Source organism: Lissotriton vulgaris, chromosome 7 (assembly GCF_964263255.1).
Source record: "Lissotriton vulgaris chromosome 7, aLisVul1.2, whole genome shotgun sequence".
Taxonomy (NCBI): Eukaryota; Metazoa; Chordata; class Amphibia; order Caudata; family Salamandridae; genus Lissotriton; species Lissotriton vulgaris.
The window spans coordinates 221,982,571-221,999,446 of NC_141695.1; the positions used below are offsets into that span (position 1 = coordinate 221,982,571).

Below are 16,876 nucleotides of genomic sequence, written 5' to 3' on the forward strand. Positions count from 1 at the left end.
AGTAGTCCCTTGGAAGTAGTGCCATGTCTGAGGTGGGCGTGTGCTCTAACGAGGAACGTGCTGACATCACCGTCAGACATGTTGGTGAAGTTCAGGAAGTAAACCAGGAGCGCGAGGAGGAACCGCCAGGAGCGCGAGGAGCAGCGACAGGAGCGCAAGGCTGAGGAGCGGCGGCGCCCGCGATGGGCTAACGTAGAGGTCCGACATGCTCAGGGGTAGGAGCGGCCACTAGCGCGGGGAGGAGCGGCCACAAGCGTGAGGAGGAGCGACCAGGAGCGCGAGGTTGAGGAGCGGACACGAGCACGGGGAGGAGCGGCCAGGAGCGGGAGGCTGAGGAGCGGCGGCGGCGGTGAGTGTCACCCGGTCTTTGGCCCACGGCTGCACAGGTGGTTGGGGGCCTGGGATTCGAGATGCAACATGCTGCCGAAGGTCTGTGGGGGCCCTGAAGGTGGTGGATGCGCTCTGGAGGACTGCACACTGAGCCTTATTGCCAACTGGGATTCGAGACGCGACATGCTGCCGGAGGTCTGTGGGGGCCCTGAAGGTGGTGGTTGCGCTCCGGAGGACTGCACACTGAGCCTCATTGCCCCCGGACAACGTCGGGGCGGGCTGCTAGTAATCAATACACAGAAAGTTCTCTTTTTGAGAAGGGGAACCATTGATTTTAGAATGGACCCTGGCTCCTCCCAAAAGCACCCCAACCCTCATTTTAGGAACCACTCCTTGATCTTATTGAACCACTTAATGCGACCTGATTGTTTGTGCAGAGCAATCAGCTCTTCCAGGTCCTCTTTCACTGGTCCATAACCTAATCCAGAACAGGAGTACCCTAAGGATGGCAAAGTGGTCTATAGGTTTTAGACCAAGATCAAGTCGTAGTGGCAGTAGGGGAGTATTCACAGGCAGATTCAGGATCACTCTAATAAATTAATTTTCAGCAAGGACTAAGTCATTCAGATTTTCCAGCCCTCATAGCTCGGCCCCATAAAGGGCTGCTCCTAGACCTTTTGCCCTGTGAATTTCTAAAATAGGTGAAATCGGCCAGTAAGGAGACGCTCTGGCCCTCTGAACTATTGCACAATTGGCATGCTGGAGGGTCAGAGTGCTCTTCTCAATTCGTGATGTCCAGGCCAGTCTATAGCTAATACGTACTCCCAAATAATCGAAAGACTTGACCTGCTCAAGGGATTGTGTGCCCAGTATGAGTTTACCCTTGTGGGATTTATAGGGATTAAAAGTCATGTATTTAGTCTTGGAGCAGTTTATTTCTAGCCCCCTCTCCTTGCATGCTTTATCAAATGTATTCAGAAGGTTCTGGATCCCTTTAGGTGTTCTAGCAATAAGTAATGTATTATCTGCAAAAAACAGGCATGGCACTACACTTCCTGCTAGTTTCGGGGGGTCGCCACCACAGTTATACAACTCTCCTATTAAGCCATTAATGTAGAGGGTGAATAATGTTCGGGCAAGAACACAACCTTGGGGAACACCTTTTTGAACCAATATGTAATTTGGAAGACTTCCATCAGAATTCCACCATGTGAAACCCAATGTCTTGCATATAACTGCTCAAAATATTCCTCCCACACATGGGGCTGTATATGGAAGTCAGTTTCTATTTCCACGTTGGGAGAGCCTTTTGACAGAAGGAGCCAGAACAGTTGGCTATTCTTTTGCTTTGAGGCTTCTACAAGCATGCACCAATTTTCTGACTGCCAGTCCTTTTTTGCCTTAGTTTGTGTCAATTTGTACAGCTTCATGTTATTTTTTTATGTCTGTAGGAGAATTCAACATCACCGCCACAATTAGGTCATCCTTGGCTTTTCTACACGCCTTGTTAAACCAAGGAGCTATTTTCCGCTTAAGTCGATTACATTGTTTATAAAAGAAAGGTCTTAATGTGGTGGTCAGTTGCAGGAATATAGCCATGATGTCTTCTATCCCAGAGGCAATATTACTCAAATCTAAAAGAGTCTGGTGTACCTTTGAATATATTTCAGGAAGAGCATTTGGATCAGCCAATATCATGGGCCATTTAACTCGTTTGTTGTTTTTGCTAGTGATTACTGGGGTGCTCTTTGATCAAGGATGTCCGTATAATAAAGCTGTGCCGGACAATGTAAGAAACCGGGGAAATATGGTCACTATCTGCCCGAATTAAAACAGCCATATCTTTACCACTAGTCCAGAGTTCCAAATGGACGAGGATATATTCAATCCTGGTCTTGGTTGCCCCCCCCCTCTTGAATGTGTGGCTTGCTTCTCTGTCGGAATGTGTCCGGCCATTGCAGGCTCAGACCCCAAAAGTAATAGTAAATGATAAAACCTGTTGCCCCACCCTAGTGCATTTCTTAATCAGTGGTATCTGGAGCTTTGCAATCCCCCTGGCTTTATCTCCTTCTAAAATGAGGTCCTGTATGTAGTCAACAGGTTCAAAGGTTGTATTGAAGTCGCCTGCAACTATAAGTCGGTGATTTCCCTTGGCGGAATCCAGGTAGTTACTTAGCGTTGTTATTGTGCCAGATAACCTGTGGGGACTATTAAAGCCATTATAGATATTAAATACCCTAACTTGAAAATTCCCTTTACAAGAGGCTATTTCCAGCCCAAGAATGTCCTCAGAGACGAGGTGTAGGACCTTGATTTTGTAGGCTAATGTGTTTTTGACCCAGATTAGAAGGCCACCTGCTGGGCAGCCAACGGTTGACTGCTTGGCTTCAATGCTGTATGTAGTATAACCCACCCTCTGAATATGTCCTACCGCCCACGTTTCCTGCAGTAGCCATAGATAAAAATCATCCACTAGGTTGCACCAGTCAGGGTCAACTAACTTGGACTTTAAGCCTGCAACATTCCAGGATAAGATTTTCAAATCCTGGAGTTCTATTATAGGTTTCTTGGTGTGTACTATGATGTTAATTTCTCCCTCAGACTTTAGTTGGTGGTGGTGGTAATTCTCAGTTGCTGGGTCATTTGGGGAAAAAAACATTGTTAGTGTGGAACTCAAGTGTTTCATCAGACCGCATGGTGGATGGTTCCTCTGGAGTGACTGTTGGAAATAAGGTACTATAGGTAGTCAGTCTTGGGAATCTAGATCGCTCAGAGGACGGTATTGATTTCTTGCTTCCAGAACGGGGACCTCCTGGTACATAGAGGGTGTCCTACTAGGTGGATTAGTGACCAGGGTGTTCCCCCATCTGGATTCAATATGCCTGTAAAAGAAACCAAGCAGTAGAATATCGATCCCTAGGCCCAACCTCTGGTTTATTGAATATTGCCCCGTAGCAAGCATCCGACTAGCTAAGTTTGGGGATCTGCAGTTTATAACAATACAGACTTGCATAGCGGGCCAACCCAACTAACCCGTCTTAGGAACAAAATGTCATGATAATTTGTGTTTAAATAGTTTGTGTTCTGTAATATCCAGTGGCAAACTCTGTTCTTCAACTGGGTCTGTGATTCAATTTAGTTATCTTGCAACGAGGGAACAGTGGTAAGAATTGCCACGTAAGGACAACACCCAGGTGGAAGATGGAGGGGCACCTTGTCATCTCGATTGACTAATCCATTCTTGTGAGGGAATAATGAGGGTGTTTGTTGGTCGGAGCCAACACTGATCCCAGTAGTAGTCGCGGAGGGGGGACTAGATCTTGATTTTAGTAGAGGGCGAGCATGTTTTACCCTGGTGTCTAGTGCATTCGGGTCCTCTGTGCTTTTGTACTGTAACATTAGTAGCATTTCTAGGAGGACCATTGTCACAGAGCAGGTTGGAAGATCGTTGCGTATTACTGAGGGCCCCTCAGCGGGGTTTGTACCCCCCATGATCTAGTCCCCCAACCGGCACTTTCCTTTTAGCCCCAATCCCTAGTGATATATCAACAACCAAAGACTACATTAGTTCCACTGTTGACTCTAGTTTATCAAGTGTGGCTAGAATAGGCAAAAAATGCTTTGTGATTGTATCTTCTAAAAAAATGTTAGCTAGGCTAATTCCTCGGGTAAGAGGTCAATGGCGAGTTTGAGCCATTTATGGTGGGTGATCCTTGTAATGGTTCAGTAGGGACTTCAGGCTTAGGGCCTATGGGCCTGATTCACAGAACTAACTTAAGACAAAATCCTAAACTTACTACTTTTGGTATTCACAGAAGTTAGGATTTTGTCTTAAGACAAACTTAAGACAGACTTAAGTTAGGATTTTGTCTTAAGCCTGTCTTAAGTCTGTCTTAAGTGTGTCTTAAGACAAAATCCTAACTTCTGTGAATACCAAAAGTAGTAAGTTTAGGATTTTGTCTTAAGTTAGTTCTGTGAATTGGGCCCTGGGTCTTTTTCCTGGATCTAGTCCATGTACACCGTATGGGCTCCAAGTGTTTTAACTTTTTTTTCCATAACCTAAGGTTTCATGTACTGGTGAAACGGGGGTGGTGAACAAGGTTGCTCTACAGGAGATGAAACAACTTGACCCCCCATCGATGCATAGTTATTTTGGCAATATCATTCATTTGGGCAGCCTGTGCATCAGCCACAACAGGTAAGTCAATATTAGGGCCAGCCGAGCCCCCTCCCACAGATAACCGGCGTTCTGCGACCTGGATCTCCTTATCAATGGCCTTTGCCGCCCAGAGTAAAAACAATCTTGTGTACAGATAGTCAGAAAAATAATAATGCAAATTGCACATATTTTCTTACCTTGAATATTTATCCAATATTTAATAACCCTTGTATCCTTTTTTGCAGGTGGTGTCCAAGGGCAGAAAGGTAGGTGATCTAATCCTACTTTTTTCTGTGTACATTTACATGTGCATAGTTGTCCGTTTAAAGACAGCCGAAATCAACATGGATAAACAGGGGACAAGGTTGTGTGACTGTATGCTGAGCACTGCTTTTTAATCATATGGGTTTGTAGGCTAGAGGGCGAGGTAACACCTGTGCTACCTAAGGGTAAAGCAGCTCTCTCAGTTACCAGGCATTTCTAACTGCCACTGGTAAATGCAGGATTTTGGGCTTTTTTGCTGGTGTGTGTTGCATAATGTACAGAAGTTTGCATTGGTGAAGAGTAGATGGACAAGTGGTTTGGGGCCATGGGTTCCAGTATTTCTGTGGTGTTGCAATGGTTTGTTGTGGATACACGTATATTCTATAACAGTAATTTCAGTGTCATAGTGTTAGTATCATTTCTGAAAAAACCAAATGAATCACTACTTCCTTATTACACAATTATTTTCCTCAGCCTAAAATGTCTTCATCGTATCTGGCTTTAAATTTCCAAAACGCAGTATTGGCCTATCTAAGGGGCACATGTACAAGGAAGTGGCAGAGCGCAGTGTTAGCCTTCTTGGCTTAACGCCGTGTTCCCCCACTTCTGAAGAATATTTCTCTTTACTGCTCATGCGATACATCGCATACCATTACAAAGCGGCCTTTGTTACATCGCAAACCATTACATCGCAAGTCGTTACAACGACTTGATGTAGGGGGCGCCCTGGACTTAAGAATAGTATAATTTACTATTCCTACTCTAGTTTGTGCAACAGCAGGTAAGGTGTTGGATTGTAAACCCATCACCTTCTGCCCCTTACAGTCGTAACGATCTGCGATGTATTTGTTCACGTGGCAACAACTCGGGCGTTGTAACGACCACGTTCTAATGGCATGCAATGTATCGCATGCAATCTAAACGCTGTTTCCCCTTCTGAAATGCAGAACTTCACCATATTTACAACAGTATGGTGCAGCTCTGCGTTTTCCCCTGCGCTGTGGCTAAATTTAGCTGCCTAGCTCCAACGCAGGCACCCTGCACCATAGTGCAAGGGTGCCTGCATGAACATAAACAATCAGGCATGGTGTTTTGTTGTTTTTATGTGTGCTGCACAATTTAGCACACCTGAAAACAGCAAAAACAATGAAAAATGATGCATTTCCATTTGTTACACCCTGTTAAGACCAGGTTTCCCTGTTCTTAATTTTGGCACTGCTCCATATTTACGCTACACTTGTGAATAGGAGACAGCGTCATAATCAGTGGGTGTTGCTGCGTAACCCCCACCCCAACAACCATTGCCTACCCCTTTCACGCTAAGTGTAGCGTGAAAGGGGGCCTTATTTACAAGACAGCATTAGGCCACTTCAAGTGGCTTAATGATGCCTTGCAAATGAGGCAATCCCCATATCGCCACCACAATGTAAAAAACGTGATGTTGTGGCGACTGTAGGAGCTTGTAAATATGCCACTAAGAGACTGAATACAATACTTTCTTAAGATAGTACCAGACTTCTATAGCTCATGAGTACTTTAAAGTAGGACTCATATACAAACGTCTTGTTAAGACATCCAACACTTTTGGTCCACCACAGTGTTCCTCCCCCTTATGCAAAGACTAGAAGAAGAAATATCCAGTTAAGTCCTGATTATTTGAATCCTCAGGTATTGATCCTAGAACAAACTCATGACAGCTGGTGAGATTTGAAAGAGATGAGGTGTAAACAATTTAATCTAAGGCCAAAACACAATAATAAATGATGCAGAAAGAAATGTTCCAATGTTAAAGCAAACACAATAAGATGATGGACGGAGTGACCCCTGTCACAGATCTGGGTTGAATCCATTGCTGTTCTTCTGCTCACTAAGTCACACAAGTTTGGACCCAGCCATTTGCAAATCAGTCTTGACCCTGCGCCTCATGGGAACAGTCCAGCCCAAACCGCCAAGCCACGTCCTCCATGGACCGGAAAAAGCACCCTGGGACCGGTTTGGGGGCATCCCCCCTCATCAGCCCGGCTAGCTTGAATCCATTGACAAAGTGGCAAAGTTAAGGCAGACAATCTATTTCTGTAGTGCGTGGATTTCACAGCACTGTACCAAGACAAGAGGCTGGCAGAATTGTACATTTAAAGTTAAGTTTGGGCCAAGTTGAGACAGGCACCCCTTTGAAAATGATATCCTGTTTAATCCAACCTTTCTGTCCCCTAGCAGAATCGGCTGCCAACCCCATATTCTTTTCTAATTCCATTTCATTAGCGGGGAAAATGTTTCCATAATTTCAGTGATATTGAATAATGAATCACTTCTCGTAAGGTTTAGGTTTGGGTGAAACCCCAAAACCGGTCCTAGTATGCTTGTTTCCAGTCCAGGGAGTACCTTGCTTGGCAGTCCAGGGTGGAGACTGATTTGCATATGGCTGGTTCCAAATTTGAATGGCATGGTGAGAAAAAACCAAAGTATATAGGCCAAGATCTCTGTACTGTGGTGAATGTATGACATTGTTCTGCATTCTGTCCATCAATTGGTCTTTTCGGAGAGGTCTCCCACTACCTCTCTCTCTCCATGCCTAGAGCAGAACAAGGTGGCTCCCTGTCACTTCCGTGGGGCGAGAGGGGGAAGGGGGGGGGGGGGGTCTGGTTATTAAATAGGAAGCTGAGAGGAAGAGGCAAGGTAATTCATTCTCACTAAAGATTCCCCCTGTAGTACACGGTGAGTGCCCCTGGGAATGAAATTACCAGAACACCATCACTGGTTCCTTAATAGTCAATAGTTAGCGCCCGTGTGAAACTCTACAGGGATATGGTTCCAACAAGCTCCTGCTGTTAAGTGTCATCAAAAGGCAGCATGCTGGAGACACATTTATAAATTAAAACAGTGAGCCTCCATTGTAATGCTAAATGATACTTTCTTCAAGTAACGACTGAAGGCGGCTTATACAAACAAACCAATCACTGTAAGGGGAGTGACTACAGGATCCCAGGCAACAGCTAGATCAGTCTGTAACCACAACTAACACACAGGCATTGGTAGCGACAAGACCAGAAAGCACAATGTAGAGCTGGCTTTTGAAAACAAATGTTTACAATTGAAGACAGGCAGATAACGCAATTTGCCCAGATGGCACCGTTTCAGACAAATGACAAAATTGAAGTTAGAAATCAAGTCGTTTGGTTAAAAAATAAACTTCACCACGCCGCATCTCTTTACATCATTTCCTGTTTCGCAAGGCTGCTTACAAATGGGGAACTAGATTATTGAGAAGAAATGTATGTCTCCTTTATCGTCGGGGGTTTAGTAAGAGGGTGGACGCCCAAGTTTGATGGGACAGCTTTGAAAAGTAGGAAAGCCATATAAAGACACTCGAATTAGGATTACAGTAATGGACTGGAGGGGGGAGGAGAAGGAGAGAACCCCACAATGTAGACACACATTTAAATGCCAATGAGCTTGCCTATGACGTCCACGCCTTTATGCTGTGGCGAGGCCAATATGAAAACAATCAATGAAAAGGTTTTTTTTTCTTAAACCTAGAGTTGAATGACATCACATTGCACGTAATCTGCAGCAGGCACACAACGCACTCTGAAGTGCAGCTGTTTGTGATGCGGAGTAACAGTTGCAGATGAGCTGTAGACGCTGACCTGCAGCATGTTTTGTAAAGTGCACGGTGGGCTGTAGTTATAATCCCCATGCAGAGGTCTATGCACACAAAATTACAGGTCTAATGTGCACGTTTTCGGCATGGCGACTTCCATGCACACGTGTAGTTCTTGTGATGCTTGCAGTGTTCTAGCGCACCGACCTGCTTTTTACCTGCATGTCAGTCCTCGTTGCTTCCCAGCTGAGCTCGTGCTTTGAAAATAGGTATACATATATATACACAAGGCCACTGACCAGAAAGATTTGTGTGCACTGACCTGTAGTTATTGTTTTCTACAACGGAGACAGATGTAGAACTTCTTTTGCGGTTGCCAACGCTGTGGTACACAACATTGCAGGAAGTGCTTTTCACAACGTACAGAACCACTTTGATAGGTCGTTTTTCTGGGTTGTAAACAGGCTTTTGCAACCATTTCTGAATTGCAAACCGGAAGTAGCGGGCACCGGGCTTCCTGTGTTATTTGTGAATCAGAAAGGGACGTGTCAACAGCTTGCGACAACTGCGGTTGCAAACCATTCACCAGTTACGAACTCATGGCTCTGGGGTGGGAACCAACTCGCAAAGCTGTCCACATCGGACCTCTTTCGGGCAGTCTCTCAGAGCTTTGCTCTGGGTAACACCCAGGGTGACACAGTCACTCAGAGCACTGCTTGTGATAACACAGCTGTTATCTGGGTAATTTTTCACTGAGCTCTCTGCTCTTGCTGATACCCAAGTTCACTCATAGCTCTTATGTTGATAATACCCAGGTTGTTTCTTATCTCTGCTCAAGATAATACTCACTTAGCCTTGTTAAGAGCTCTTCTTCTGGTGATATAGAGGCACACACATAGTTCCTGTCCTCATGTTATGGGCTCTACACTAGATCATTTATTGACTAATTTGAAGGTCTTCTAATAATACACAGGCTCATTCACAGCTGTGCTCTCTATAATACATAGACTATCTCAGAGCATCGCTCATAACAGTAACAATACTGAGGGCTCTGCTGCGGATGACAGTGACACTCAATGAGATGCTGCTTCTAACATCAGTTCCTTACCTCTGGTCCTGGTAATAACCACACTCACCCACAGGTCGCTGCCTGATATACTCAGTGTTAGAACTGGGAGTCTCTAGTTGGCAGAGGTAGGTACCACTGTTCAAATAGGGACCCTTGCTTCTAGTCAGGGTAAGAAGGATGCACTCTTTAGATAACCCCTGCTCACACCCATGGTAGCTTGGCAGGAGCAGTCAGGCTTATCAAAGGCAATGTGCTAAGTATTTGTACCAACACTCACAGTAACAGAGTGAAAACACCACAAACTGACTCCACAATAGTTTAGAAAAATAAAGGTATTTAATCTAAACTACACAAGACCAAAACGACAAAAATCCAACATACACAGTTCAGGAACATGGTTTCAAATGAGTTCTTAAGGTTGTGTTAAAATAATCCACAGTTGCCTCACGTTTTAGCAAACAGTACCTTTAGTTGCAACAAAAGTTCCAAGTGAAAGCTGTAGCGGTGAAAAGCAAGTGATGCGTCACTCCCGAGACCCTGGGGAGGCGATGCAACAAACCAGCTGGATGCAGCAGGCGTGTTGCGGTGACTCTGGTCTGTATGGGGAGGGATGCAATACCTTGCGTGGATTCAGGTGCAGAGGTTTCGGTGGAAGCGGCTCGCAAAAGGTACGAACGATGCGATGATCTTCGGGCGGCAACGATCTCTGGTGCAGCAACGATGCGCGTCTCAGCGGCGATCTTCTCCTCTCACGGCCCCTCGATGCGATGGCTCTGCGACGACTCTCGCAGCGATGTGATGCGGTCCGCAAGCAAGCGGTGCGACGATCTCACCCAGTGACGACAGGCTCTGCGACGATACTCGCAGCAATGGTAATCTTCCTGCACCGGACTGTTGCGTCCCGCAAACCAAGGATGCAATGACTCCGGCAGCGGCAACAAGCGCTGCGACCATCTCGGCCTACGCAGCGGCGGGAATTTCCTCGCACTGACGGGGATGAGCTCTGCAAGTGAGCGATGCGTTAAACTTTGCAGAAAATTCTTAAAATCTTGGTTTTCAGCTTCCCAACACAGGTACAACTTCCAGAGGCACCACAACTGGCCCAAGCACTCTTGGAAGGACAGAACTCTCTCAGCAGAGTTCAGGGAAGCTGGGGGTGAAGTCCTTTTGTTCCTGGGACTTCTTAACAGGGAGCCAGCTTTTCTTCAAGCCCTTGGAGATTCCTTCAAGCAAGGGGACACAGCACAAAGCAAAGTCCTTCCCCTATCCTTGGCAGCAAAGCAACTGCAGGTCAGTCCAGCAAAGCAACAGCAGGACAGTCTTCCTTCTTCAATCTTCCAGCTTTCTCCTTGGTAGAGGTTCCTTCTTGATTCCAGGATGAAGCACTCTGTTGACATGACTCCTTCTTTCCTTTCACAGTACAGGGCAGAAACATCAGTCGCCCCACAGGAGGTGGAGCCAGCATTGTGGAGGGAAAGCACAGCCCTGGAGCACTTTGTTGACATGATTCCTTCTCTCCTTTCACACTGCAGGGCAGAGACATTAGACGCACCACAGGGGATGGAGCCACCAATGGGGGGGGGGGGGCAGGCACAGTCCTATTCAGGTCCCAGGTGCAACTCCCCCCTCCCATCTAGATGCCGATCTCTCTATTCACCACTGGGCGGGCTCATTCTGTCTCCTGGAATCCCCCAGCCCTGTCACTTAAACTCCAGTCATGGAATACACAACCTAGCAGAGGCAGGCTTGGCTAGTTAGGCACGAAAATACCTACTTTCTAAAAGTGGTACTTTCAAACACAGAATGTTAAAACCAACTTCACTAAAAGATGTATTTTATTCTGAGTTGAGGCATAACTCAAATTTCTACCATGTTCCTTGAGTCAGTTAGGATTATAAAATGTAATAATCTAACTGCCCGTTCTGGCCTATGGAGAACAGGTAGCCTTGCAATAGTGAAAAAACAAAAATGGCTGTAATTCACTATTAGGACATGCCACACACACCAGGGTATGTTCTACCTTATACTTACAATGCACCCTGCCCTTGGGCCTACCATAGGGGTATCTGTTTTGAAGAAAAGGTAAGGTTTAGGGACTGGCAAGTGGGTGAACTTACTAAGTCTACATGTCTACGCAATATAAATATCCAGACTAGACTAGACTAGACTAGACTGCACACAGGCTCTACAATGGCAGGCCTTAGACACATTTTACAAGGCTGTGTCTGTGGGTGGCACAACCAGTGCTGGAAGACCACCAACAGCATTTGGATTTACAAGCCCTGGGCACACTCAGTGCACTGTACTAGGATCCAACAAGTAAACCAAGCACGCCAATCATGGAATCACTAATCTGTACATCAATTTATAAAAGGGAGAGCATATGCACTTTAGCACTGATCAGCAGTGGTAAAGTGCCGTGAGTCCTATTGCCAACAACCACAGGTCAGGAACATCAAGGGAGGAAGAAGCAAAAAGTTTGGGGATAACACTGCAAATGAGGCCTCTTTTAGAAAGAAGTTGAAAACTTGCCTCTTTACTTGGTGATTGGGTCCTTCTCTCTCCTTATAATATGCTCTCTCCACAGCGCGGGGACACGCCGGGAGGCGTCACCAGGCGCTTTATAAACTCCTTTAAACTAAACTAAAAAGGGCCATTTCCAACACTCAGACTTTCTCAGCACTCGCTATAGGAAACCCCCATATTCACATAGAATTCTTATCTTAACAATCCTTGAATACACAGAAGCTCATACGGTGATCTGCTGTAAATAGTAAATCCTATATCCTAGAAGAACCCGACATTGCTAAATACTGACAGACACACTGAGCTCCACTCCTGGTAATACCAAGACAGAATAGCTCTTGAAAATACAGAAATGAACTCAGAGCTCACCATCTAATAATGGCCAGCCTTATTCAGATCTCTGGGCCTGCTTATACAGACTTCCTCATAGCTCTGCTCCTGATATTGCACCTCAGGCCCACTAATAGCTCTGCTCTTGATAATGCCCAAGCTCCCCATGGCAATGTCCCTGATAATAGTCACACCAGATCATAACTTGGCTCTTACTCATACACATATTACTCATATCCCTGGAATATTCTTTCTTGATAATCTCTGTCCTGACAAAGAGCCCTGATGTGGATAATATCCAGACTTTTAGATCCCTTCTCCTTATAACAGAGACACTTACTAAGAGTATTACTTCTTGTAAGAGCTCTGTTTCGGTAGATATTGACACACACTTCTCACCTCGCTGGCTACTAACTCCTATACCCCTTCAGGGTTTATGACGAGCTCACCTGTTCATGAGGCACAGTTGAGCTGTGCTCATGACGAGCTGAGCTTGTCATAACTGCTGTGGAACGCCCACGCGGGGCTAATTATCCTCTTGTGCAGGCGTTCCATGGGAGTGGGTGGAGTCATGACGAGCTCAGCTCGTCATGAGCACAGCTCCACTGTGCAGCATGACGAGCTGGGCTCATCACGAGCACCACGGCGCCACGCACAGCCCCTCTCCCCCCGCACCGCGGGGAAATTAGCCCCACATGGAAGGGTTAACGTTGGGCCTTTTCCTCCCCAGGGCTGAGTCCTATTTTTACTATTTGGGGTAGTTCAAGCTTAAGCCTCCATAACGTTTTGTCCACATGAGGTATCCATGCAAAATTTGTGGGTTTTTTTTTCAATATCTTCGGGAATCTTAAGGTACCCACGATTTGTGGATTCCCCTGGAGGCGACCAAGGAAATAGCCAAACTCTAGCTACATTTTGAGTTTTGGGGACAAATAGGAAAAAAGTGCTCTGGATAAAAGTGTCTGTGTTTTTCATAAAATGGCATCAACAAAAGGTTTGCTGTGCTAGTCACCATCTTCCTAGCTTTCGGAAACATGCAGTGCTGAATAAATAAAAGAGTTTTTTACCACAGTTTTGGCATTTTTCAAGGAGGTAGCCCATTTTCTTTTTTTTTGGTTTGAATCTGCTTCCAGTTTGTAGTGAAAACCAGTGTGAAACCCATGGGTGATCCAGTAAAGCTATTTATTTCAAACCAAGGTCAATGCGAGTCCCTACATGATGACTCCAATTGTCTTCAGTTTGATTCTTTCTTGTTGTGGGCACTAGGCCTAACCACACAAGTGGCATAGCATTTTTATCGGCACAAGTGGGTCAATGCTGGGTGTTAGGAATTTTGTAGCTTTCTGCAGATTTGAGAAGTTTCCATCACAGAAATGTAAGGAAAATGCATGATTGCAGGCTAAGTTTGAGGTCTCCAGGTCGTTGTGGTTAATAAATCCTTGTAGGTTAAATGCAAAGCACATCACCTTAAAATTCCCTGGCTATCCACTTGAAAAAAAAATGCCTATTGTTGATACATTTCCATGGGTGACAGCCAAGCACGACCACAAATGCCACAGCTACCCCTATTGCTGATCATTCCATGTGGCACTTAAAGACCTTTTGTGTCAAGGCCTCTTGGCCCACCCACACAAGTGAAGTACCATTTTTATCAGGAGGCTTGGGGGAATGGGGTATGGTAGGAAATCTGTGAGTAACCACAGATTCCAGAAGTATTCCCCACAGAAAGTAGAGGAAAATGTGTGTGTTTTAGTCAAAGTTTAATGTTTGCAGGGCATTGTGGGTAAGAAAATGTGAGATGCATGTGAAGCACACTGTCCTGGAATCCCCCGGATGTCTAGGTCTGTTAGGTTTTTCCAGATTGCAGCCTACCCAAGCCCAAAAAAGTGCAGCCGTTCACCATTGCAAGTCAGACGATATTGGGAGTTAGCACACATTCCTGGCCCATAAGTAAAAACAACACCCCAAAATAATGAAATGTCCTCTTGATTGCCATTGGGATGGCATGCTGTAGTACACAGGAGAGCATAAAGACTGCTGAGATATTATGGGGGCATGGCCATGAACATGCTAGGCAGCCCACACCGTATTTTTATATTTGTAAAAAGCCCATTTTTCTTGTGGGCCTTCTGCTCCCCCAGGTGGGGCGCAGAGTGGGGGAGATCAGCCCATCTGCTCCCAGATGGATAGAGAGGCTTATATCATAGCCATGCCCATGGTGAGCACCCCAACCCCCCCCCCAAAAACCAATCCTTTGCAACTAGTTTCTTTCTGCTAGGAAACAGAAAGGGGATGCAGTTGTCCCATTTAGTTGGGGTGGGGGCATGGTCATGCCAACAATGCTGGGCCGACCCCACACTTACATTAAAAACATCCCTGGTATCTGGTGGTTTTTCTGCCCCCTGTGGGAGCAGATAGGAGGTGATTACCCCAATATGTCCTGGGGTAGAAATACTGTTGCCCCATTTTCTTGTGGTGGGATCCTAGCCATTCCCATGCTGGCCAGCCCCCACCCCAATAGCTATACAATTAAAAAAAAGACCTTGTGTCTAGCGGGCCTTCTGTCTCCCTGAGGTGGGAGGAGGGGCAAATCAGGGGAAATTGCTCGCATCTGAAAGACTGGAATATACGAATTTCTAGGGGGGAGCACAAGGGGTTGATCTCCCCATCTATGGGGGCTAGTGAGTGGATCCCCGCTCGGGGATTGCTCTCCCATGGCAATCATCAGGCAGGGATCCACTGGGAAAAGGTACCTTTGGAAAGGGGAGATTCTCCCTTTCCCAACAATACCCCTCCCATGAGAATCAGTGCTCTGGAATTTGAGATACATCCCCGAGCATGGACTTATTGAAAGTAAAACAAACCCATCGGGTCAGTTTGATTTCACTGACTGACGTCAGCACCCCCTGCGCTCCGGTCTTCATTGCAGTAAAAACAATCATTTGAAATGCAATTGGTCTCACATTTGTGAAAGTTAGAGCTATTGATGTTGTAAATGACAATGTTTTTTACTTATTTTTTTTGGGGGGGGGGGTGGAGTGATTATTTAGAAAATGAGAGATGCTGTTGGTGTAAATATTTTTTACTCGTGTTATGGAGTGGAGTGCTAGTATGTAATGAAATTATGTGGTCACAATCCAGATAATGTGAGCATTTAAGAAACAGTGGTGTACATTTTAGGATGGATGGTTGGTGGAATGATAAATGTTTGTATGTATGCTTGGATGGATGGATACCTGTATGAGTACATGGATGGATGTCTGGCTTCCTAAAGGAGGACTGGGTTCCACCTACAGTATTAAAACACAAGTAGGCGTTTTCCCTAAGATATGATTTCATCCACAAGGACAGTGTTTTAGACCTGGGCCTTTATGTTGCAAATAGTTATGAAGTACCAGACTACAGTTGTTGGCAATAGGATTCTGGGCACTTTACCACTGCGGACCAGTGCTAAAGTGCATGTGCTCTCTGTGTAAATTGTTATTGTAATTGGTTATCCATGATTGGCATATTTGTATCACCAAGAAGTCTCTTGTAAAGTGCACTGAGTGTGCCAGGGCTGGTGATACAAATGCTACTAGTGGGCCTGCAGCACTGATTCTGCCACCCACATGAGTAGCCCTAAAATGGTGTCTCAGGCCTGCCACCGCAGTGCCTGTGTTCAGTCTGTGAACTGCCATGTCTTCACTGACCAGGCCTAACCCTTCCCTTTCTGTGCACATTGGTCACCCCTATGGGCAGGGTTCAGTGTATGTGAAAGGTGCAGCATGTGCTAGTGCAAGTGACATACTCTGGTAGTGAATGACAGACATTTTCGTTTTTCACTATTGTAAGGCTACCTTGCCCATAGGCTATCATGGTTAATGCTGGCTACAGTGGCTACCAGCATATCTTCCCATAGGAGCAAGGTAGGACATAAAAGTCTGGTATCCCTGAACTCAGAATTTAATAACACATCTTTTAGGAAAGGTGGCTTTTAAATCCTGTGTTTGAGAACAGCACTTTTATAAAGTGGCTGTTCTCTTGTCTGACCTTTCTGTGGGCCTTGACCTGTTTGTGAATTGACTGTCTGGTTTGTGAGTGACAGGGCTGGGGGTTTCCAGGAGACAGAATGAGTACGAACAGTGTTGAATAGAGAGATCTGCATCTAGATAGGAGGGAGGAGCTGCACCTGGGACCTGAATAGGACTGTGCCTGCCCCCATACTGCTGGCTCCACCCCTTGTGGTGCGTCTGATGTCTCTGCCCTGCACTGTGAAAGGGGAGAAGGAATCATGTCAACAAAGTGCTCCAGGGCTGTGCTTTCCCTCCACAATGCTGGCTCCACCTCCTGTGGAGCGTCTGATGTTTCTGCTCTGCACTGTGAAAGGAAAGAAGGAGTAATGTAAACAGAGTGCTCCAGAACTGGTTTGGACCGGGCTCAGAACCCTCCTTCACAAAGGGAACAAAGACTTTTAGGGGTATAAGTACAGGACCCCAAAATACAGAAAAATAGATCATCCTGGAATCAAGAAGGAACTTCTGCTAAGGAGAAAGCTGGAAGACTGAAGAAGGAAGACTGTCCTGCTGTTGCTTTGCTAGACTGACTTGCAGTTGCT

At 45.8% G+C, this 16,876-nt stretch overlaps 1 protein-coding gene across 1 annotated transcript in view; it reads left to right on the top strand.

Moving 5' to 3' along the window:
• The window catches only part of TYROBP (transmembrane immune signaling adaptor TYROBP), a 223,821-nt gene that overhangs the window by 133,909 nt on the left and 73,036 nt on the right, over positions 1 to 16,876 (top strand). The window contains exon 2 of the mRNA XM_086929998.1: positions 4,735 to 4,755. Coding sequence (XP_086786124.1) covers positions 4,735 to 4,755 — 21 coding nt within the window. The remainder of the gene's footprint in view (positions 1 to 4,734; positions 4,756 to 16,876) is intronic.